Raw genomic sequence first — 22757 nt, forward strand, 5'->3', positions numbered from 1 at the left:
ACAATGAACAGCTGGGGGAGGAGGATGCTGACTATGTGGGTGTCTTACTGCTAGGCCCTGGGTTGTTTATTAAATTTTTATTATTCCAAAACGTGCAGAGCACTCCCCACGCTGTGCCAGCATGCATGCCATCCCATGGCACACCACATCCATGAGCTGGTCCAGCTGGAAAACGAAGCATCCTAACTGCGGGCTCAATTTTTGGCCAGAGCATCCCGGTGACACAGTTCTGAATGCTGGTGCAAAGGACGTGGAAGCACGTGGGAATGAGGATGCCCTTTTGGACAAGAGCCCAAGTGGAGAGCAGCTGAAATGGTTTGTGAAACCACAGCCCGAGAGGTGGGGCTCTCCTGCCAGGTCACGTTTACCTAGTGGCTTTAGGACAACTCACCCAGCCTTGCATCAGGCTGCTTACAACCTCAAAAACCAGGGATGCTTCCCTTCCTGCAGCACGGAACTGCAAGACCACTGCACTGATGCTTAATTTTGTGACTTAAAATGCAGTTTAGTCCTGGCCTTTGTAAGCGGAGTCACCTCACGCTCTCCGTGAGCGGAGATGCAGCTCCCGCATCTCATTTCCTTAGAACAGGTCTATTTAAATGCATTCGTTTTTTCAGCATTTCACACACGGTTACCTTTACTGGTGGCATATATAAGGTAACACTAATTGCTATGTGGGCTGCTGTGGCTCAGTTTTCCAGACTTTACGCCCAGAGGGAAGCTATGTTGCAGAAAGATTCAATTTGACACGTTTAGCTGCTGCTTGCTGTGGTCATGCTGTCCTGGGGGCTGCCAGGAGGTCAAAAATCGAGGGAAAACCCCACTGCAGGGAAGCAGGGCTTGGCCTGGCGAGGGGAAAACAAGCAGCATGGCTCACCCAGATGGAAACTGCCCTTAAAACCTGCAACACAAAGATTTAGAGCCTCTGTTTCATCTGTACGAAGAGGTTTTGTGTTACTGCGATGCCCGGGGAGGCATTTCTGCACTCACACCGTGTGGGTACCCCTGGGTGCACCCGAATGTTGCCTTACAAATGTTTCCTCACTGCCACGTGGGCTGCTCAGCACCTCGTCTGGTATCGATGGCTGTCCTCTGAGGACACACAGTAGTTTTTAACAGCTGGCTCATCCCTTGGAGACATCAATGTGAGAAATCACTCTGGGTCAATAGCTCACCCTTGTACCCAGCTCCCCAAAGCCTCCCGTACGCATATCAGCTTTGTGCTGAAGGATCACTGCTGTGTGTTGCTGTGAAACACCTAATCCAATTTTCTTCATTTTCGTGGATAAAGCATCGAGATGGGGCAGTCAGCCTGCCACATGCAGCAGCAGAGCTGCACAGCCATCGTCAGACCTGAGCACAGCAGGCAGGTGAGCCCCGGCTCTGCCAGGCGGGCAGGAGCAGTCGTGGATCCGCAGCCCCTTCTGGGGAACGGCGGCGGTGCTGGCAGCAGGAAGGTTGCCCAAAGGACTTAATTATTTAGATTGAGGGTCATGGGAAAGCAAAATGTATAAACTATAACATCGTGAAGCCCATAGCTTCCCTAACGAGGGTAATGGATACCACGAGGAGAGCAGGCGTCTGCCAGCGGTATGGTACCTGAAACAGAGCTGATGGGTTCTTCTCCCTGAGCCTCAAGCTGATGCAAAATGCTCATGTTTTAACAGTAAGTGTGATGAACCATTAGCATAAATTACCAATTTTATAATGAACTCTCCAAAAACATCCTGATGATTTCTTCAGAGCTGTGTTCCAGTTACACACTCCGTTACACTTCAGATTAAATATAAAGCGAGTCCTGGGATGGGTATCACATCAGAAGTCAGGCTAAATGATCCCGGAGGCCCTTTCCACCTTTGAAATAGATAGAAGTACATATTATTAATATAAAAATACATAAGGGAAAGGGCCACATGATCCTCCAGAGAAGGAAAAAGAGAAAAGCTGGTTCAGTTTCCTGGAGAGGGCAGCGATTTACGGATACGAGCATTTCCTAACCTTGACTTCTTCAGCAACAAGCCCGTGTACTCACATCTCGCTGCTCAGAGGACATCTCGAGCACACAACAAGTAAATTTGTCCAAATGGCTCAGGCTGGGGCTGCAGCAGCACACAGAGCTTGCTGCTTCCAGCTGTGCTCTGTGTTTGTGGCCGGGCGCTTCCCATAGCCGAGGCTCTTCCATCAGCTGTGGGGCTGGGGGCCACCACCCCAGGCATGCCATGAAACCCCTATTTCTGCTTTAGTTTCTGTTACAGCTGCCCAAGAGATAGGTGAGCACGGGAGCAACCTAACCCCCCTGGTGCTTCTTGCTTCAGTACAACAAGGCTGGGAATTGCAGAGTTTGAAAGAGTCAAATTTCCAAGGCTACTGAAACCGTCTGTTCTTGGATTGCTCTGAGTAATGCTAAAGGATTTGATAGTAAACATCTTTTTATTCTTTTTTTTTGGGGTATAGGGTGTGGGGAGGGACAGAAGCCAACAAAGTGTTCATGAAGACACGCTGTCCTCCTCCTCTCCCTCAAATGCTTTTTTGTGCCTCCTGTCCCCTGTACAGAGGGTGTATCAGATGGATTTCAGCAGAGGTATGTTTTCCTATTTTAAGGCCAATTAAAAAAAAGAACACAACAAGCATTTAGACAGCACAAGTATTTCCTCTCCGCACTAACAAGCATTTCCTGGCCGAGCAGCTCCGCAACATGGAATACATCTAACAACTTTGTTTTCCCACAATAATATTTTTCCCAACCTTTGGCTGTTGCAGCAGCTTACTTTCCATTTAAGGCCATAATCCCACTTGTGGGATAACCCATCCCAGTGGATCTTCACAGATGTAATTACTAAGGCAAAGTCCTAAAACAGAAAAGTGTTGCAACTATTCTTGGGAAGAAATCAGGAAAGAGAAGAGAGAGAAGCTGAAGAGTTTCCAAATGTTGTAGCTAACAAAGTGTGCCAGAATGGCTCGGTTCCTTTTATTTTTAATAGAACTGGACAGTTAAATCAGAAGTTAACACAAGCACATAAACTCGCACTAAACTCTGAGCAGGCTGGCCACAACCCCTGCCTAAACAGGAGGTATGTGCATGCTCGAGAGTTACTGAAAGCCTTGCCGTGAGGCTCTGGATGGACTGTATATGGCTTTGCTGGAAATAAAAACAAAAAGCAGAGTGGCATCCTGCTCTGCCACTGCTAGCAACATTCCCACCAGCCTCCACCAGGCAAAGTGCCAGAGATAAATTCAATAGATTAAACCAAGCAGAGCAACACAACAGATAGGGACGTGCTAATTCCACAGGAAGAGGCTCGGCAAACGCTGCAGGTCGCAGGCAGAAGCCAGAGAGGGAAAACCTCTCACCCAGCACCGGCTCTGGCCCCAAGCACCGGGCACGAGGTATTTCCATAGGGTACAGCGAGCCAGGCAATTTGTACTGTGCTTTGACTGTGTAAATCAGAATTCAAGTAACTTTTATAGCACTCTAGCTCTTCCTTAAAGTTTATTTTTCATTACTGCATGCACTTGATGCCCTGGGTGAGATGCCCTATGAAGCTCTTAGGATGCCTGATGAAAGACAGAAAGTTGGAAGCGCTTTGGGCAAACCAGACCCACACCTTCGGTGCCTGCACTGAGAGCTTTCGGGAATACCCAGCCTTACAGGAATGGATTTCAAACGAGAAGAGCAGTTGGCAGGCTCCAGCAAGTAGAAAAGCACACGCACATAAAGGATTGGGAGCTGTGCACGAGCTAATGGAGCAAGCAGAAAATGACTGGGCATGCTCTCTGGGCTCAGGGACCGCTTCCTTTACGACAGACAGTAATGTCTCATTACAGGAGAAACAAATACAATAAAGATGAATATTCCATCTTCCCCCGGCTGCACTTTAAGCGCTAAGCCAATACGAATTCTCAGGTTATATTTCACAAAAATAGCTCCTCCAAAAAAAAAAACTGCTGGCGGTGCAGCAAGGCAAATTTCATTTCAAAGATAAATCCTACATTCTTCGTAGGCAGATGTTAAAATATATCAGGCTTTATCCTAACAGCCCCTTCCTGGACCAAAAGGAGGCACAGAGAGAATTTATAACCAAAAAGTTTCTTCTTTCACCCCACCTTCCCTACATGCTCACCGCGGGGCTCTGCAGAGTCAGTGCAGCCTCAGCCCAGTACTTGGGATCAGCAGGAAAACACTTGGATGGTAAAACTACGTTGATGCTGTGGTGGCTGCCATCACAGCACGCACTCAGTTCCACTTCTGCGTGGAGGTGAGACCAGCACAGCCCACAGCTGACAGTCACAGCCCCGTCAGGGCACCTGGGCATGGCGCCAAAGCAGCCCAGCAGCTGCCAGGGGGTTCCTGGCATCTGGGGCTGTGCTGAACACGGGGCTGTGCCAGGACGCTGTAGCACAGCTGCTTCTAGCTCAATTTACCTGCACGGTTCCATGGAAGCTCCCACAAGCTGGCACGTGCAACAGCCTTAAAGCTGCCCCTGGGAGCAGTGCTGTGAAACTGCATCACCACCACCACCACCTCCTGCAGCAGGAGCCAGCACGCCGTGCCAAAGGGTCACCAACAGCTCGTACCAGGATGGGTAGGGATCAAGGTGAAAGCATCTTCGCCAATAAAAACCCAGCTTGGCCTGAGCCTGCTGATTCCTGCTGATGTTTGCAGCCTCAGCCTGCCCCTGTCTGCATGCTGTGGACGTCCTGCTGGCCAAAAGTCCCCTGAATTCAAGCACTGGAGGCAAACATGCACCAATGCAAAGCTGTGCCTACAGATCACAGCTTGAAGCAGTTCAGCTTTTTTGTTTCTTTTTATTTTTTTTAAAAAGTTGGTTTATCCTACATTCATTCTGTCTATCACCTCCCCTTGCATCTCCATTTTGAATTATTTATCATCAGGTATCACATTCATTTGCATACTTTATAAGGTGCAAAATAAATGATTAGTCATTACATATTAGCCTCTTCCAAACCATCTGTGCGAGGCTCTGCGGCAGCTTTGTTTTGCTTTTCTCTAAGACTTGGGGGAAAAAAATCCAAGGGGAGAATTGGATTTGCTGGCAACATACAGGAAAGTAGTGCGCACGCTTGTTGAGAGCAAAGGTTTATTGCTCTGTTATAGCTGCGCTCCGCATCGAACGCACAGACTATCATCTTCGGTGTAATTTAGCCGGTGGTACAAATTGCAAGTAGCATTATTTCAAAGACCTTTATTTATTGATTAGAAACAAAGTCCTTACCCTCTTCCTGTTCCCTCCTTGAGTCGTGCTGATTGCATACAAAAGAGAGCTATCACTTAAAGAGCCAATTAAGTCAACTTCTGAAAGGTAATTGAATAGCTGAAATTCTTAGTGCAATATTGTACTGCATTATCTTGATTGCAAGGAAGGAAAACAAAGCAGTCGGAGCGACGAAAATTAGAGAATGAGGCATTAGGCACAGGTTGGAAGAGCAAAATGGATGGAGCCATTACCATTTGCTTTCTGTGCTAACTTCTACTGCTTGCTACAGGTGTGAGAAGGAAACGAAGAGCCTTGCTTATTGCCTGCGCTGGGCAGGGCTTTACAAGGGACCGGCTGAGCTGCTGACAGGCACGGAGAGTGCTGGTGGCCATGGCCACCTCCCCGGGGAGCTCCACGTCTTGGCGTCCTGTGGTTGACTGGAAGCGTCGATTGATGCAGCCCTTGTATCTGAGGCTTAATGAAGATAATGCCTCCGGGGTGGGTTCACTGAAGCCTGAGGGAGGGGCTCATACTCTTCTCTAGCAAAGCCACTAACAGACTTTCTCTTTTCTGCCCTCCTGGCTACCTCCAGAAATACTTGGAGGTTTTTGATCACCTCTGAGGGTCCCAAACCCCTGCCCAACCTGGCTACAGTGAGAGCAGGAGACTTGGATGAAGGACGTAAGATTCATTCCCTTAGAAAAAAAAAAAACAAGCTTAGCCAGAAAACAGAAGAGAAAGCAATTGCAAGCCTGCCAATACTCCAAAGTTATATAAAATCACTGATTTAAATGCAGTAAAAGCCAAACACCAACTGAGAGAGGAACCCTCAGCAATCTGAAGCCACCGGCTGAACGTGGCCAAAACCCACCATCCATTTGTAGGAACCTCTCAGAGTCACAGCACGTGGGCTATAACTCATTTATTTACACAGCCACATAAAAAGGGAGCTTTTTCCAAAGCGGGAACGGCGGCGCCATGAACCATAAAAGCCTCTTTCCTCCTCCTGCACCGGCAGTGCTTTGGTGGACCCGTCGGTGCTGTCCTGCTGTCCCTCCACCCTCCCACAGGAGCAGGATGAGTCCTCCTGGCCCGATCTCCCTGCACATTAGTGGAGTGCTGCTGCTGCTTTCCCTTCGCTGCCTTGGCACTGGCTGCCTTCCCGCACACGTGTTGTGTCTCACACCGAGAGTCTTCTTGGAGCAAGCACAGCTGAGCAGGGTGAGGTGCTGCCACGAGCCCCCTCTGCAGCACCACAGGTATGTGTGTGGTTGTCCGTCTGTCCTGAATGCTTGCTCTCAAGGTCCCTGCCCCGAGCCCTGCAGACTTTCCACCCCCAATGTAAGCAGAGACCTCCCGGAGCACCCGGATCAATGCTGTTCCTCTGCTTGCAAACGTGTCAGCAGAAAAATGCAAGGCCATCCCTCGGCACGCACGGCCTCGCTGCTTCTGTTTGAGAGGCTGCAGGGGATGGTCAGAGGGAGGTTTCAGGGGGGTTTACGCACCCAACAGTGCAGGTCGGTGCTTCTGGGAGCTGCCCCTGTGCCGTGACTTCCCCATCTGTGGGGTGAGCTCAGCGGTACCCACCCTGTGAAGGCCTTTGCTTTCCACCAGCACTCCTCCATCTCTAGGGGTCAGGTGCTGCCACCCTCACCTTGCTGCTCTGGGGCCTCAGGAGCCAGCAATCTGAACCAAAACGTCCATAAATCCACCAGGAATTTGGCATTAACATGTAACAGCACCAAACATGCATGTGGTGGCTGCGCTTGCCACCGTGCAGCAGAAATATGGGACTTGAAGGCACTGCTCAAACTTTGGTGTCGTTCATTTTTGTCAGTAGCTCCTCAGCTCATGTTGCAAGTATCTCTGCAATTTTTGTTGAAATTCATTGACACAATTTAAAGAATTTGAGCATTTTTTTTTCAGACTTTAGCAGTCTTTGCCCAAACGAAGCCAGAAGGAAGCTTTGGCAGTCAAGTACCCCCCGTGAGTCCTGGTCGTCAGACAATAACCCATAAAACAGGAGCTTTGGTTTTTCTTACTTCAGCAGACTGAAAGCACATCAAACACAGTAAAGCGACAGCCCTCCGCTGACCGGTCTGTACTTGTGACTTGTTACATCTTCTCAGGAGCTCTTTTCAGTTACACAATCAAAAAATCCGTCAGGATTTTATCGAGAACAGCTCTCAAAATTGTCTGCACTTCCACAAGAGCCTACGTCAACGCCGCGGAGAGGGGAGCCAAGAGGAGAACAAATATTTCACGTAGCAGCACTCACATAAATACTGCCCCGTGACACCGATCCGCCGTCAACACAATTACATCCTCACATAAATTACCGGTGCACTTCAGAAGCGCTGCTAATAGGAGACAAATAAATAAATAAATGAGCGCGTGAAATAAGAAACCATTTGACATTGCAGCGAGCCACTTCACCCTCCGATCATTATTTCCCGAGGCACGCCGTGCTGGTTCGTATTCCAGCAGCACATCCTGGTAGCCGCACAGGTACAAGAGGAGCGTACAAATCATGTTTTGCAAACAATTGTTGACGAAGAGCAGGATTTGTGTATTCATTGTTCACCGCTGAACAGTTACATACATTTTAATCCCGACCTCAAACACAATTTGGGCCGTGGCAGATGTTTCCTACGGCGCAGACTTCCTCTGGAAGGGAGTTAATTCAGTTTGAACACGGCAGCAATGAAGAAAGGGATTTAAACAAATATTTTCTGCTTATTCTCTAAGCTTAAGACTGCAGAGGTAGAAATGAGGGAGCAGCAAATTGAAGAGCTAACCCTGCCTGCTCCAGCATCGCCTCCGGATTGAAACCAGCTCAGAGGCCTGCGCCGCCCTGTCACCGAGGATTTCTCTGTTACACCAGGCTGTGTCTAAATGAAACTAAATTATTTTAATGAGGTGCCTCCGGACGCACAGCGATGGAGCAGAGAGGGGAACACACCTCGTGTTTAAGGCTGCTTAAGTTTCACCAAAAAAATGGGGCACGTTCGACTGCGATGTCGTTCTCCCTTCCCTTCTGTTACCCGCCGCAGTTTTCTCCCATTACTCAAGAGCAGTAAGGGGATCGTTGTTTCACCAGCCGCTGCCCCAGCTGCCCACAGCACAAGATCCGATGGCAATCTCGTATTTACATCGTCGCCCATCCTGAAGAGCCCTGAGATGCTTTTAACGAGTCGCCTGCAGAAGGCCCGTCACTTCGCCTGTCGGTACAACGGGCTCGGGAAGTGACAGCTGTTTAAATAGTGCTCACGCAGCGGAGTAGTTTAAGGGAAAATGAAATACTATAAATAATTGAAACCGCAGCACGAAACGCAGGCAGAGAAGAGGGAAAGAGGGCGACCCAGAGGAAGCTGGCAGCAAGAGAAGCAATAAGGACTTCTGCTGAAAGCCAAAGTAAACAAAAACATCCACACCTCTGCACAATGCCACACGCCAGCACACAGAAGCTGTTCCCGGCCTGCTCTGCCCGGCTTGGCAATCCCGGCTTTGCCCACCACCAGCCCTCTGCTGCCGACATCTCCCACCCTCCTGCTGGGGACCAGCGATCCTGGCGACCAGTGATCCTGGCCTTGCTGACCAGGAGACCCGCGTTTGAAGTAGCCAGGGCCCGACATCTTTCTTGAGGGACTTGCACGATGAACACAAGCTTTGAGGGCTCCTCAGACCCCCAGCGAGGTGGATGTTTTGCCCTGGGGACAGCTGGGCCCGGCAGGAGATGGCAGAGAGCTGAGGGTGCTCTCCAGAGCTAACTGCTGCGGGGACCCAGCGCGGGGTCAAGGAGGGAGGCTTCATCACGAGACTCCTCAGGGAGTGGTTCATTCAGAGGGCACGCAGCGATACCAAGACCCAGGTAAAAGTCCCCGTTAAGATTCCTGTGCAATTCAAGAGCTGCTGTTCTCAGAGATAAGATGGGTATCTTGCCTTACACAGCAATCGATTGACTTTTAGGGGTCACCTGGCAGGCCTCGCCAGGTTCCTCTTGTGCAATGCCAGCGGTTGCAGGGCAAAGCCTGCGCCAGGCACAGCGGTTAAAATCAGCCCAGCTCCCAGAGCCACAGGAACCGAGAGCAGGAGGTGGAGGAATCCTGGTGCCGAGGCTTCTGTGTGGGCAATTCAAGCTCGAGAGCTCCTGCTCTAGAAGCATGTCCCCAAGACAAAAAGAGACCATGCTTCTTGTTCCGTAACACGGGGCTGGGAACACGGTTAGCGGATCCAAACCCATCCAAACGTCATGGCTGCTGTCAATACAAAGCTGTTCCTTTCTCTTTCTGCCATCCTCTGCTTCGGCCGTGGGGCAACCATTAGCTGCAGACACAAAGGGAGCAAAGAGCCTGCAACAAGAGCCTCATTAAAGCGACCGTGCAACCGGATTTGTTTTGGAGCACAGCGCAGTTCTCCACGCTGCAAGGCAGAGCTCTTGCTGGGGGAAAAAAATAGATCAAATTTAAAAATGTCTTGCATACCTTAATATTGCAAGCAGCTCCTCAGTCAGGCTTAAAACAACAGCATTATCAGCCAAAAAAAAAAGGAAAAAAAAGAGCAAAAACTCTCCCACAACAGCAGACCAAATGAAAAAAGGAAAAGGATGAAGGAGGCTTCAAATCCGCCCTGGATAAAATGTGTGTCTCTGCTTTAACCAGCTGTAGGGAGGGGGAAAAAAGGGAAATGGGATAGCAGGGACCAGAAATCAGATTTATTAAGGCCAACCAGGTAGATAAAAGACAGATGATCACCAAGCAATGATGTCTCTATTTTGGGATGAGTTAACTTCTGAAAACATCTAGTCAGCTTTAGCGTTTAGTACACATGAAATTAGCGTCCACACAAGAGCACTCTCCTGAAACGACAGGATTTAACATAGCCGAGATAATTATCTAGATCCTTCTTTATCCCATTAGTGGTTTTCATTCGCGTCCTGGAACACCATAAGCGGATTGTTCAAGAATTATTTGCCATCCGCTGTTTCAATCCCGATCAGAATTATCTTTATACCTTGGTATGAAGAAAAGAGATTACATCCCTGCCGGGGCTTGCTGCAATGCCCTCTTTTCTGAGGCTTCTTTTATCATTTTGTTCTGCCAGGTAGCGAAAAGAATCAGAAAACAATTGCCATGGACGTGACGTTGCCCTCTCCTCCTCGTGCGTTTGGGAGGAGGCTGAGGTGGGGGCACCTGTGTGGGGATGAAGCTGAGCGGGACTTGGCCATCCAAAGACCCAGGATGGGATCCAGAAATGCTCCCAGCTTCCTCCTGCACCACAACGCAATAATAACAATAAAAAGCAATGAAACTCTTAAAAGCAATTAAGCAATTCACCGTGTGCAACAGGAAGAAGTGGGATTTGCTGCAAGGAGAGACCCCGGAGGTGGATGATAAACGTCGCTGTCCGTGCTCTCCAGCCACATGGCACTGTGTGAGATGACAGAGATAAACCCAGTGTGATTCAAACAGCCAGCACCATCCCTTGCTTCAAGGCCCAAACCCTCACGAGCCAACATTCCCCTCCCAGCCACAAGGTTTGTATTAACGGAGGAATTACATCTCCTTCCAGGGATGGCCGGGACACTTCCCACCTCCCCATGGGCACCCATGGCAGGAAACAAGGAGACTCCTGGATGAGACAAGAGCTCTTTCCCCCTTATAGAAACATAAGAAAGTAGGTACGCAGACCTGACGTGAATAAAAATGCCTTTTTTTTTTTTTTTAAAGCATGTTTTACAGCTTCGTAATGAGCTCTGTAGGAGAGGTATCTCTATAAACAAGTTATTAAAGGGGGGAGGAGGGACACAATAATAGCAGGTGCCAATTACTCAGCTCCCAGCAGAGACTTTCCAATTTCTCACCTTCCCCCAAAGCAAGATGTGCCTCTGCATGGCAGCACATTTCCCTGCGAGTGTAACACCCTTGCAGGGTGTTTCTTCTCCCCCCCCAAAAACAAGGATGCATCGCTGCTGTATCACCACTGCACAGGGGCTGTCCCTCTCCCCACCAACCCTGCACCAGAGGAGGGACCAACACGGCATTACGTTATTTTGAGAAGAGCGGAACAGCACGGAGTAAATAAAACAAAATTGTCTTTTTATTTGACTACAGAGCCCGACCACTCCTACTGCCAACAGGAACGGCGGATTTATAGGCTAATTGCAGCTGCCAGGTTTGCCTCTCTGCAAATATCTGCTCCGTTTCAGGAACAAAACCCCAGTAACGATTTTGTTATTTTCAGACAGCAGCAGAGTTTCAGACCGTAAATGTTCACATTGCAACCGGAGCCGTCAGCGAGATCCCATCCTCCGAGACGAGCACACCACGGCAATGATTAATATTGCAAACGTAATCCAATCCTTTAAAATCATTATTTCCAAAATCAGCAAATAATTACCGAGGCCTTCAGCAATCAATACTCAGGATAAATAGACAATTAAACTGCAAAAAGAAACAAAAGAAGGTAGATAATATTTGCCGAGGACATGCCAAATACACTTTTTCATGGTAACCAAATACTTCCAGTAAATAGATATTTTAGCTCATCGGAGAGGCACTTTCAGAAAGTAATAAATTAATCTAATAAAACCGACAGACAGGGTGGAACCAGACGTTAATGAAACACAAACTGATCTATATGGAGCCAACCCACAATCCATGTCCTAATTACGCTCATCAGCCCTTCTGGTTACTTACCCTCTCCTCCCTCCCAGGTCAGCCTTTTAGCTCGAGGAAAACACGTTTCGTGCCTCTTCACGGGAACGACGAGGCAGAGGATTTCAGCCATCAAGCTCAGAAGTTTGCACTCAGCTAGAATTTGCTCATTTCCATTTTTTTTCTTAGTTTAATACCTCTCCATCCCTAAAGTCAGCAAATTAATCAGCTTTTAAACACGACGCTTTCTTGTCCTTTGATTTACTTCAAGCTCCACCTGCGAGGTGCGGGATAAGCTCTCCCAAAGTCCCGCAAGCCACCCAGTGGGCACGAGCATCCCCTCCACGCAGTATGCTCAGACCAGGAGGGTTCAGCTCATTTTCTCTTCTTTTACTGTTTTTTTCTGCCAACATTTTGCTACACCTGACCCTGCCATCACTCTCAAATACCCATGGAAAGAGGGAACACGTCCTACAGCTGCCCTGGGGTGGGATCTGTGAACCAGTGGGGGGTTTATCACCAGGGTGATACAATAGTCAATGAGCCAAGAGCTCAGCACCTCGCACCCCGGTCCCAGTCCCCATTGTGAGGGAAGTTTTGGTGCTGAGCAAGCAGAGGGACCAGCACACATGGAGCATGTGGGACATCAGAAATGGGACTGGAAGTGGAGGAGCTGGATGCTGGAGGGACTTGGAGCAAGCCCTGGCCTCTGACGGACCATCACCACCTCCTCCCCCTGCAGCCTGTTCTGCTTCAGCAGCTCCTACCTAAAGTCATCCCTTGGAGAGAATGAAGCCACTGCACTAGGCAGGCATCAGGGAAAGTTCCTGGAATGGTGATAACTCAAGCTGGACAAGATTAAGAGAGGGAGAGACACATGAGAAGTCTGTCCTGGTCATTTTCTATAAAATCAAAGGAAGAAGAGAGAGAGGAAGATGAGGGAAATGGAAGACAAAGAGGAAAAGATATCAAAGACAACACCAGAGAGAGTGCAATGAGAGGTGGCAAGAAAAAGGAATAGTTAAAACAGGAAAGGTGAGATCAAACAAGAGCAAAAAGATCAGCCTGGACACCGCGAGGAGGGAGGGGAGGCCATGGCGGCGCTAATTGACTGATTCACTTGACAGCTACTTTTCCGTGGCAGCTGCTAAGTCTGAGAGCGTCACACCCCCCGAGTCCATCCGTCCACCAGGCAATCGATGCAGTCAGATATTTCCCTTGCTCTCCACGTGCACGTGGTGACACGCACTGGGGATGCACAGAGAAGCTCAGCTCCGGGGCACAGAGGACCGCGGCAGCGTTGTCTTCGTGGGGAAACCTTCCCCGGCTGCTTCTGCACCAGTTCTTGTCCTGGCAGGGGTGTGTTCCCACTATGCTCCCACTAAAGCTGGCTGTACAAACATGGAATGCACTCACAGGTCACCTCTCAGTATTGGAAGTGTTTCTTTGATAATTTACAAGGACTTTCCAAGACTCTGCGATGTTTTTGGTAGCGCTCCTCCTACCGAGGACACGAAACTCCTCGGAGCAGTGACTGCACACCCAAGAGCAGTAAGACAGACTGCAAGTGACAAAAAGGTCTCTGTGTTGCACCCGATTTCCAGACAGCTCTCACCACCACAGGGAGAGAAGAAAAGCCCGTGTTCCTCCGGGCAGAGCCGTGGATGTGGTCAGGGTGGTCTGAAACCTCCTGGGGGAAGAGGTGTGAGGCGGGCTGGGCTCTGCCCCAGCTCGGCGTCTGTCCCACTGCCAGCAAGCCCTAAGGCACGAGCATGACAGGCACGGCTAAAAGTATATGGACAGCACGACTCGACTGAACTCATAATGGGGAAAAAAAAAAAAAAAAGGCTGGTGGAGATTGGTTTTTGCACACAACCCCCTTGGAAACCTAATGATTTACATGTTAACGCTACCGCTGTCCATTCTAAAATAAGCAGAACTGAAAACAACTCGCACAAATGTGCCCGGCTGCCTCACCACGCGGCTGAGCCCCCTGCTTAGGGGGCACACAGCAGAAGAGAAGAGGGACATGAAACAGCAGTGGGGTCACCCCACAGCGGGGTCACCCCATGGCAGATGTAGTCACGGTGCTGTCTGCGCATCAGCGGGGTGTCCACACTCCTGGAGGCTCGGATGTGGCTGGGAACCGAGAGGAAAACAGGAGAAAAAGCAGCCAGTGCCACAACTCACACAGAAAGGGATGGCTTGGAACAGAAACCCGCCCTTCCCAGATTTTCTTGCTTCACAAGGGAAGCCTGACGCGAGCTGTGCTCTGTGAGGGCTCAAAAACAAAACAAAGAAGGTCATCGCTGAATAAAAAGCCTCCCGACACCTCAATTAAAATAAAAAAGGCAGAAAAACGCATTTCCCTCTGTCAAAGGCAACAATCCTCTCCCCAGACCAGGAAGCTATTAAGCAGATGTTTGATCACCAAGCCCCGTGAGGCTGTCCTTCCAACAGGGCTCACCTTTGAGCCCCAGCTAAAGCCCTGTCTTTCTTTTAATAGTTTCCATAACCCCATAATTTGCCCTCCCTGCACCGAGCCCCGCTGACCCCATAGGCTTCCACTTGTGAAAACCCTTGATCCAAGCCTGCAGGACGCCTAAATCCAAGGGCACGGGGAGAGGAGCACGGCAAAGGGAGCTGCCTGGAATACCCCAGAGTTTGGGGCATTTTCTGTTAACTCATTTCTAACTCAGATGCAAATCTCGGCGAGCGTTCAGTGGTGCCAGCCGCGGGTGAGCGTTTGGCTGACTGCAGCAGAAGCGAGTTCACGCCCTTACAACGAGCCCGAGCAGAGGTTTTCTGCAGTTCAGCCCCAAAGAGGCTTCAGCCGTGACTCTGGCTCCACTTTTTCCCCCAGCAGGAGCTGCTCTTCTCCATCCTCTGCCACACATAGTGGGACAGGATGGGATGGGACAGATATTTGGCCGAACCTCGGCACGGCACCAACCCAAAGGGCTCCCAATGCTCTGGTCCTCAGGGGGACCCGACACCCACAGCTGTGCTTCCCGCAGCGAATAACCGGAGTTTATCAAGCGAAGCAGCTTTGCCCAATTTATTACTAAAGCAATTTCTTCATAATTTAGCAGGCTTCAAAGCTTTCCGGAGATGACTGGCAGCTTCACTTAAACTAGCAAGCTATAGATGTGCTTTACCTTAAACGCTAAGTGAATAATCAATGAACATCCAGGATATAAGCACAAATCAATGATTTCTTTCAGATGAATCAAACGGAATCACAAATTAGAAATGGTTTTGTTCTGTAAGAGAAGTAAGCCACGAGAAACACTTGATATAATGGGGGGGGGGAGGTATTAACCCACTCCTCTCCTACATCCTGCTGCAGCCTCTGTTGCAGGAAGCTCTGTCCTCCAGATCCCTGTGACAAGGGGGTGCCGTGAATGCAGCTGATTGATGTCCCCAGGGAGGGATATGGCACAGCTGGGGCCACATCCAAGCCCCCACACCCCACTACCCCAGTCTGGAGAACGGCCCCTTCCAGCAGCAGGGATTTAAGCTCCATCACACGATGACAGCACTTCGTGTCGGAGCAGCAAAGGGACGCGAACGAGTGCACGTGCAGCACAGATCGAGAGCCCAGTTTAAAAAAACAACAAAAACTGCCAAGCAATGTAAGCAGAAATACAGCTGACTGCAGGCAATGAAAGATTTAATTTGATAAATGCGTATCAACAGACTGCGCGGGGCCATTCGCTCGCAGGACGAAATTTGGTCAAACCACGGGCAGGATAATTCTGCAAACGCTGCTGCTCTGCAGCCATGCACTGCACACAACTTTTGACGAGCACCAACCAAGCAGGGGCTCTCAGAAACACTCATATCTATCTTTTTTTATTTGTTATGCATTTTAACATCAAGTTTCCTGCACCGAGCCCCCACCTGCACCTCCTCGGCCACCACGAGCGCACGCTGCAACTGCTGGTGAAAGCTTCAGAGCGGCTCCGGGTGGCAAGGAAAAGCCCCCAGCGCAGAGCAGGGCTGTGGTGTGCACAGGGACCGCAGCCGCTGCCCCCAGGCCTCCAAGGGAAACCACAAAGCCCTGCAGCCAGGTGCATACAGGAGCAGGGAACAGAAGTGAAAGCGCAGAAATGGGAAGCCCACACGCTGGGACAGGAGATACGGCCGATGGAGCCGTCCCCCAGGGTGTGACAAGAACGTTGATGCAGGGTCGCAGCTCCTGGTGGGACCTCATGCACCTCTGTGGGGGCTCAGCATGTGTCCCCCCTGGTGCCCAGCCCCACCACGGCTTGATCCTCCTCAGCCCTGCTCCAGCACCACGTCTCGAGCCTGCTGAGAAGAGGCAGCGTCTGCTTTTGCGGACCACGGGGTCAAAACTTTGCTAACAACCACGTCGCAGCAGAGCACTATTAGCGGGGAAACAAACCCTAATTGGGTACAGAAGGGCAGCTCTGGAGCTGGTCTGACCTGTTTTATTTTCTTTCACTTAATTGTTTTGTCCTCCCAAGAGCAGGGTAGCAGAGACAAGCAGGCTCTGCGATGCCTTCCTTGAGCCTTAAAATCATTTTCATTCCCCACCTGAGGCAGCGCGGGCACCTTCCCTGCCTCACCCCAAACGCGAGCATCCCACAGCTCGGGGGCACCGGGAGCCATCCCCAGCTGACGCTGCAGAAGGCTGGGAAACACAAGGCCTGTCGTGAAGAAGAAGGGGACGGGGATGAGGAGGATCCAGGATATTATAAAATAATCAGCTTAACTTCAATTGAAGTACTTAGACAATAATGAGGACTCGAGCAACAGCTAACCTCTTTATCAAAACTAAATCACATCAAATGTTCTGCATTTCTTTGTTTCCGGGCACGACATCCCAGGGACAAAGCTAGGGATGCAGGAGGGGTCTGGGCATCCTCATGGGGGTGGCTCACTGCTGGGAAACCCGACAGTGAACTGGTGACTGCATTTAAAGCATGGACAGGGAGCACAAAGTACGGCACAGGGAATGCACCCCAGATGGGACACTGCCCGGTGCTTTCATTCAGGACTTGGATTTCGGCACAAACGAATTGCCGAGGGCACCAGGAGGTGACAGCAAGCTGAGAGGGACTGCCAGCCCGCGGGAGGACAAGATCAGAATTCAAAACCATCCTGACACTTCAGAAGCTGAAAAAAAAAATAAAAAAATAAGGGCGCTGTTCAGCAAGGACAAGCGTGAGGTAATGCGATTTGGTAAGAATAATTAACTGGCCAAACACACGATGAGGGATGAAAAGCAGGAAAAGTTCTGGAGAAGAATGGCTGGGGGGCAGATGGGATTAAAAAAAATAAATAAACGTGAGTCATCTGTGGCAAAAAGTAAAAAGCAAACACTTTGCAGTAGATAAAGATCTCAAGTAATCCCTCGTGCTTCTGAGCACAGGCAGGGCAGCGGTTCGGTCCTGTACCACAGCTAGTGCCACTCCTCGGGAAGATGACAGCCCTGAGGAGAGCAACGAGAACAACCCCAGATCAAGCACACCGACCTAAAAAGAATGATCAAAGGAACTGGCATAGCACGATCGATATTGGCAGGGACTAAGGGGAGACGCAGCAGCAACACCCAAATACCCAACACGCTCCCTAAAGAGGGAAGGAACTTCCCTGCACGTGCCCGAAAAACAGGCAAGGAGCAAGCAGGGAACCAAACTGAAGGAAAAGGCATCTCTGCTCTGCTCGTAAGGAAAATCCAGCGGTAGGGCTGTTAAATGTCAGACGGATCGTCTGGGGAGCTCAGGCATCCCTGTCAGGGAGGGTTTTATGAGGGAACAGGATAAACATCTGTCAGGAAGGGCTTAGACATCGCCGATCCCGCGCAGGGGCAGGAGATGGACCGAATGACCTCCCAAGGTCTTCTCCGGCTCGTGACAGCCTGATACGCGCACAAGTGACCACAATGCCCGGAAACCTGCTGCGCTGACACCGCCTGACCCACGGCGTTTGTAACCTGCTGCAGCGAGCAGCAACCTCCAGGTGCTGGAGGGAAACGCGTACGCTAGCGAGGTCCTACCAGGAAGGACAGAGATGCCTGGACTGGGTTATTTTGGCACACGAAGCAACAGCATCTCTAACGGGGTGACCTCCCCCTGCCTGCCCCACACCTCGGAGCCATGGGGTCACATCTGGGAGCACTGCAGAGGGCTGGGCAGCCGGAGCACCCTGCTGCCGACCCCACGGCTGCAGGACGGGGAAGAGGCGAGCAGCCAGCACGGGAGCGAGAGGTCCCTGCACCGCCGTGCGAGGCAGGCACGATTCCGAAGCAACCACCAGAATTTTCCTGCAGGCCAGGGTAAATCCCGTGCGTTGCTTTTGCGAGCGGCGGGGTGGGAAAAAGTGACTGAGATGCTGTCAGGAAAAGCTCACGGAGACAAACTCCTCAGTACCCGTGCCACGGCAGGACGGGGCTCTGCACCCCTGCTTTGCCCAGGCGGGGTGAAACCAGCAGTGATTTGTAAGGGACGAAGCCGACAGCCCTCGTGCTGTAGGGCTGAGCCCGACCTGTCCCAAGCAAGTTCCCCAGCTGCAGCACCAAGCTCCAAGAGCTGCATGGGGTGCAGGAAGGGCGCTGCCTCCGAAGCCCCCGGCAGCAGCAGTGGTGTTTTTGGGCTCCACCCTCAGCTCTGGCTCCCCAGGACCCCCCAGCACCCAAGGGTGCCGAAGCGCTGGGGTCCCACCTCTCCACGGGGATGTGGCTCCAGGGGGTCCCATTGCCCACAGAGGTTCTCACCACGGGCATGGGGACGAGGTGCATGGCAGCAGCCAAACCCAAAGCACCCTTGGGTTACAGCACAGCACCACCGACACCCCCGGACCCCCATTTCCCCCCCCCAGGCTGCAGCACCCTGCAGGGGATGCGCAGCACCAGGGCGCACAGGACCCCATTGGGTCGGGATCCCACCGCACCCTACCCCACGGGGGGGGACCCCAAGCATCTCCCCAATGCAGGACCCCCAAAACCACCCCCCAGAGCTCCATCCACACCCCGCGCAGCTCCGCATCCCACCTCCCCCCCAGCAACCGGGGCGTTACCGGGAACCCCCCCCCCCTCCTTTCGACCTCCCCCCCTCCCCAAAATTTACCTTTGTGCCCCCCGAAGGCTCCGTACCAGGAGAGCGAGAGCAGGGCGCAGAGGCAGCCGAGCAGCAGGGTGAGCGCCGTGCCGCCGCGGAGCCTCATCGCCTCCTGCCCGCCGGGGGGGGCCGCATGGCCCGGCAGCGGCGGCGGCGGCGGCGGCGCGGCCCCGGCGAAGCGCGGAGCGGGGGCGCGCAGCCCGCACCCAGCCGCCGCGCCGGGCCGGGGCCGGGGAGGGGTGGGGGGGGGCCGGGAGAATAGGGGAGGGGCTTAACGGGGCGTGGTTAAAAGGGGGAGGGGCTAAAAGGGGTGGGGTTAAAGGGGGAGGGGTCCCGGAGGAGGGGGAGCGGGGGGGGAGCGCCCCCGTGCGGGGAAATAGGGGAGGGGGAGAGGCGGGAGGGGAGGGGGCTGGGGGGGAGCTGGGGGGGGAAGGGGGGTGGGCACGGGGTGGGTGGGTATAGGGGTGGGAGACCCCCCCCGTGGGGGTGTCCCGGGTGGGCGCTTGGCCCCCCTTGGGCAGGATGCGGGATGCAGGAGGCAGGGGGGGGGATGCGGGCACCGGGCCCCATCCCAGGATGGGGGTCCCAGGCTGGGGGTCCCGGGTTGGGGTCCTGCAGGAGCCCCCCACCTCCAGCCTGAGAGCCAGCCGATGCCAGGGGAGTGCTGGCTGGATGCTGTGGCCTCGTAGGCTGGCATCTGTCTTCCAAAAGGCTTGGGTTTTGGTAATTATGGCCTTAAGCTGCTGGTTGGGGTGAAGGGCAGGGGGAATCGGATGTAAATGGTGCTTTGGGTGCTGCTTTATTTCATTGTGGGCAGCGAGAGCTGTACGGTGAGGCTGGGCTCAAAGTGCTGAGCGTGCACCCCTCCGCCACCCAAACCTGCCCCTGCTCTTATGTCCGTGGTCACAGGCAGGCAGGTGCGTGGCTGCAGCCGTCCTGCTTCACTCCCCGCAGCTCTCTCAGCCATTAAAAATCGTGCAGGTGCCGTGGGACTGCCTTCCAGCGATCAAAGTCTGCTGCTTGAAGTGTTTGGGGCGATCAGACAGCGATGCAAAGCAAGGCCTGCATGTGCCAAGCGCAGCAGCACGGGTGATGCTCGGGGTCTGTCCCCGTGCCGGGGTATCGCTGCGGTGGCAGCAACCTGTGCACATGGGGCAAGGCCCTGCATCCTCAGCCGCTTGTCCAATTTGTCCAATAAATCCCATTTTCAAACCTTGAAATGGCAGCGAGCCTCTGGCAGGAGGAGCCGGCAGGGGGAGCGCTCCGGGAGCACCCAGCATTGATGGAGCGGGGCTGGGGCACCCAAGGATGTGGGGTTTTGCTTGGCTTCAGGGATTGCAGCAGCATCCACATTTTCAGCGCTAGAAAAAGCGACCCCCAGCCGCTCTGCTTGCTCGCCCTGAAGCCATGTGCAAAACCCCACAGCCCGCGAGGGGTTTGCAGCATTTAACGAGGGAAACTGCAGGGGCAGCAGGTGCATAATACCTCTCGTGGGAAAGGCACGTGAAATCCTACAGCCATCTGAGTTTAGTCAAGTGCCGTGGCACGTTATGACGCTGAGTGCCTCTTTTCATCTGTGCAAAATGCTCCTACTGCATGGGACAGGTAGTGCATATGCAGCAGGAAAGAATAACGTTAATAATTTCCGCAAGGAAATTAATTAGGCTTCTCCCCAAGAATAAAGCTTAATCTAATTTCTGCTACTATACTTTGTCTTCATAAAAGTCTGAAGAAATGACTGAGCTTTATGCCACCATTGCATGACAAAAACCTTGGGCTCTCTTGGAAGAAACAAGGGACTGAGCAAAACTGTCAGCCTGGTTGTATCAGTGCGGCAAAGTTCACGTTGACTTTTAAAGGCCCTCCCCCATGTCGGTTTTGCTTTTATTCTGTTAAAAAAATGGGTAAGTTTTGAACCTTCTGGGTGCTTTTGCAGAGCAAAGTTTAAATTGCGAACTGCAAAGACTGTAAACCCCACAAAGCAAATAGACAGAGAGAACCTGTTTTTTCAGGTGATCTCATGATCTTTGACCAGTTGATGTTGGCAGCACTGAGCGCGCTGCAGAAGCTAGGGCTGTCTGCTGCAAGCCATCCACAGGTCCCGAGGCCTTTACAAAAATTAAAAAGAGAAAACACGTATTAGGTCTAGTTAGAAAATCTAACCCAGATTTATAGCTGATTTTATCTAGCTCTCTGAAGAGCTTGGCTCCGGAGCTTGACTCTGGCCCAGCTGCAAGCAGGTTGGGCCCTGTTCCTCCTAGGCTGCTCTGCACAAAGCACGAGTGCTATTTCACCCGAAAACACAGCCACTTCATTTCCTGTGTGCGTAGAGGTCACTGTGTTCAAACATCATGAGGTCTTGTTTTACTCATTAATGCTTTAATTCGGGGCAGAAGCCATAAATCATGTTCTGGAAGTAACGCTCCCTCCAGGTTGCAAGAAGTGCCATCTCACCTGTGTAAACACGAAATCCTGACGTAGTTGCACAACACAGGTTGCAGGCTTCTACTTCGTGCCTGCGATCTGCTCATTTTTCCTATCTGCTCCTCCCAGTGCCAGCGTCTTCTGCCCTTAAAAAAAAAAAAAAAATGTTTCACGTTACACCAATGACAAATGGAGTTGAAAGAGATACCCTGTGTAAACACCCTGATGTTTCAAAGCTCACCTTCAGGAAAACCTAGCCTCGAAAATGAGACAGCAAAAACCCAGCGTCGCTTTCCCTTCCGCCCACACTGTAGAGAAAGGAGAGCTCCTGCATCGCGTTTTCCAGAGCAATGTTTCTGATTATGACCCTTGCACCTAAGAAGAGCGATATTTCTATATTAAAAAGAGCTAGATTTCTGTATTATGCATGTTTATGTGTATAGATGCATACAAATATGTATATATTTCTTAAACTCACAGCAGCAGGAGATGGCTGAACGCACGGTGAGTGTGACCAAGCCTCGCAGCCCAGCCCTGGAACAGCTCCTGCCCAAGCACCCTGCAGCAGCGCCGGGGCCTCTGGCATCGTCTGGAAGCAGCACAGAAGCAGCCGAGCAGCGTTTCCGCTGGGCTGGAGGAGAAAGGAAGCTGTCACAGGACAGGACTGAGTCACCACTGTCTGACCCCGCACATCCAGAGGATCCCGTGCCTCTCCAGAAACCTCCAGAAAGAGCCGGCGCCTGCTCGCTGCGGGGCCAGGGGTCCGTGGGGGGCACCCCCAGCCCCACCAAGCCCCCTTGGGTAGTGATGGGGCACTGGTGGTGCCTCAAGACAAAGCCGTGAGTTAGAGAATAATTCCCGCTGAGAAATCACCAGTAGAAATCTGTTGTGGTCTGAAAGCGTGGAAAAAAGCAGGCCCCCACCTCTCCCCCCTCAGTCCCACCGGGAGTTTGCTGTCAGCACGAAAAGCTTGGCCATAAGGAGCACTGCTGGTGAGCATGCCCTCAGAGCAAGAATCTCACCAAATATTTTTAAACACTTCCCAGCAGAAAGTGGGTGGAGAGAGAAAGCAGAGAACTGCAGGGATGCTAACTGCTCCTTTTTGAGCCCTTCCTCTGTAACTTTGATATTTTCAACTCGAACAGCTTTTTTTCCCCCATCCCCTTTGCTGTCCCTCTGCTACATCCATCTGTGTAGCTGCTCAGAAACTAGGGTTGCCAAACCGCTTTTTCGGCAGGGGTTGCTGTGATCGAACGCTATGGAATTCCTAAAGAACTGTAAAAAAACATCCGCGGGGCCAGTTCTTCACGCTGGGAGTCCCACACCTGGGTCCTCCAGCAAACAGAGGGAAAAATGCCCCAAGTTAATTCGAGCTC

At 51.7% G+C, this 22757-nt stretch overlaps 1 protein-coding gene and 1 long non-coding RNA gene across 2 annotated transcripts in view; both read right to left on the reverse strand.

The window, feature by feature from the left end:
• MGAT4B (alpha-1,3-mannosyl-glycoprotein 4-beta-N-acetylglucosaminyltransferase B) overlaps positions 1–19185 on the reverse strand; it is a 42944-nt gene extending 23759 nt beyond the window's left edge. Inside the window, exon 1 of the mRNA XM_038186241.2 lies at positions 18967–19185. Within this exon, the coding sequence (XP_038042169.1) occupies positions 18967–19063 (97 nt within the window). The 5' untranslated portion in view covers positions 19064–19185. The remainder of the gene's footprint in view (positions 1–18966) is intronic.
• Positions 19186–19447: 262 nt separating this feature from the next.
• LOC110353553 (uncharacterized) lies at positions 19448–22383 on the reverse strand. The gene is made up of 4 exons (XR_002404197.4): positions 21860–22383; positions 21623–21756; positions 21412–21527; positions 19448–21065 (listed from the first exon to the last, which is right to left on the reverse strand). It is a non-coding gene; the product is annotated as an uncharacterized lncRNA (long non-coding RNA).
• Between the last annotated feature and the right edge of the window lie 374 nt (positions 22384–22757).

The sequence above is a fragment of the Anas platyrhynchos genome, chromosome 14 (assembly GCF_047663525.1).
Source record: "Anas platyrhynchos isolate ZD024472 breed Pekin duck chromosome 14, IASCAAS_PekinDuck_T2T, whole genome shotgun sequence".
In the NCBI taxonomy this organism is placed as follows: domain Eukaryota; kingdom Metazoa; phylum Chordata; class Aves; order Anseriformes; family Anatidae; genus Anas; species Anas platyrhynchos.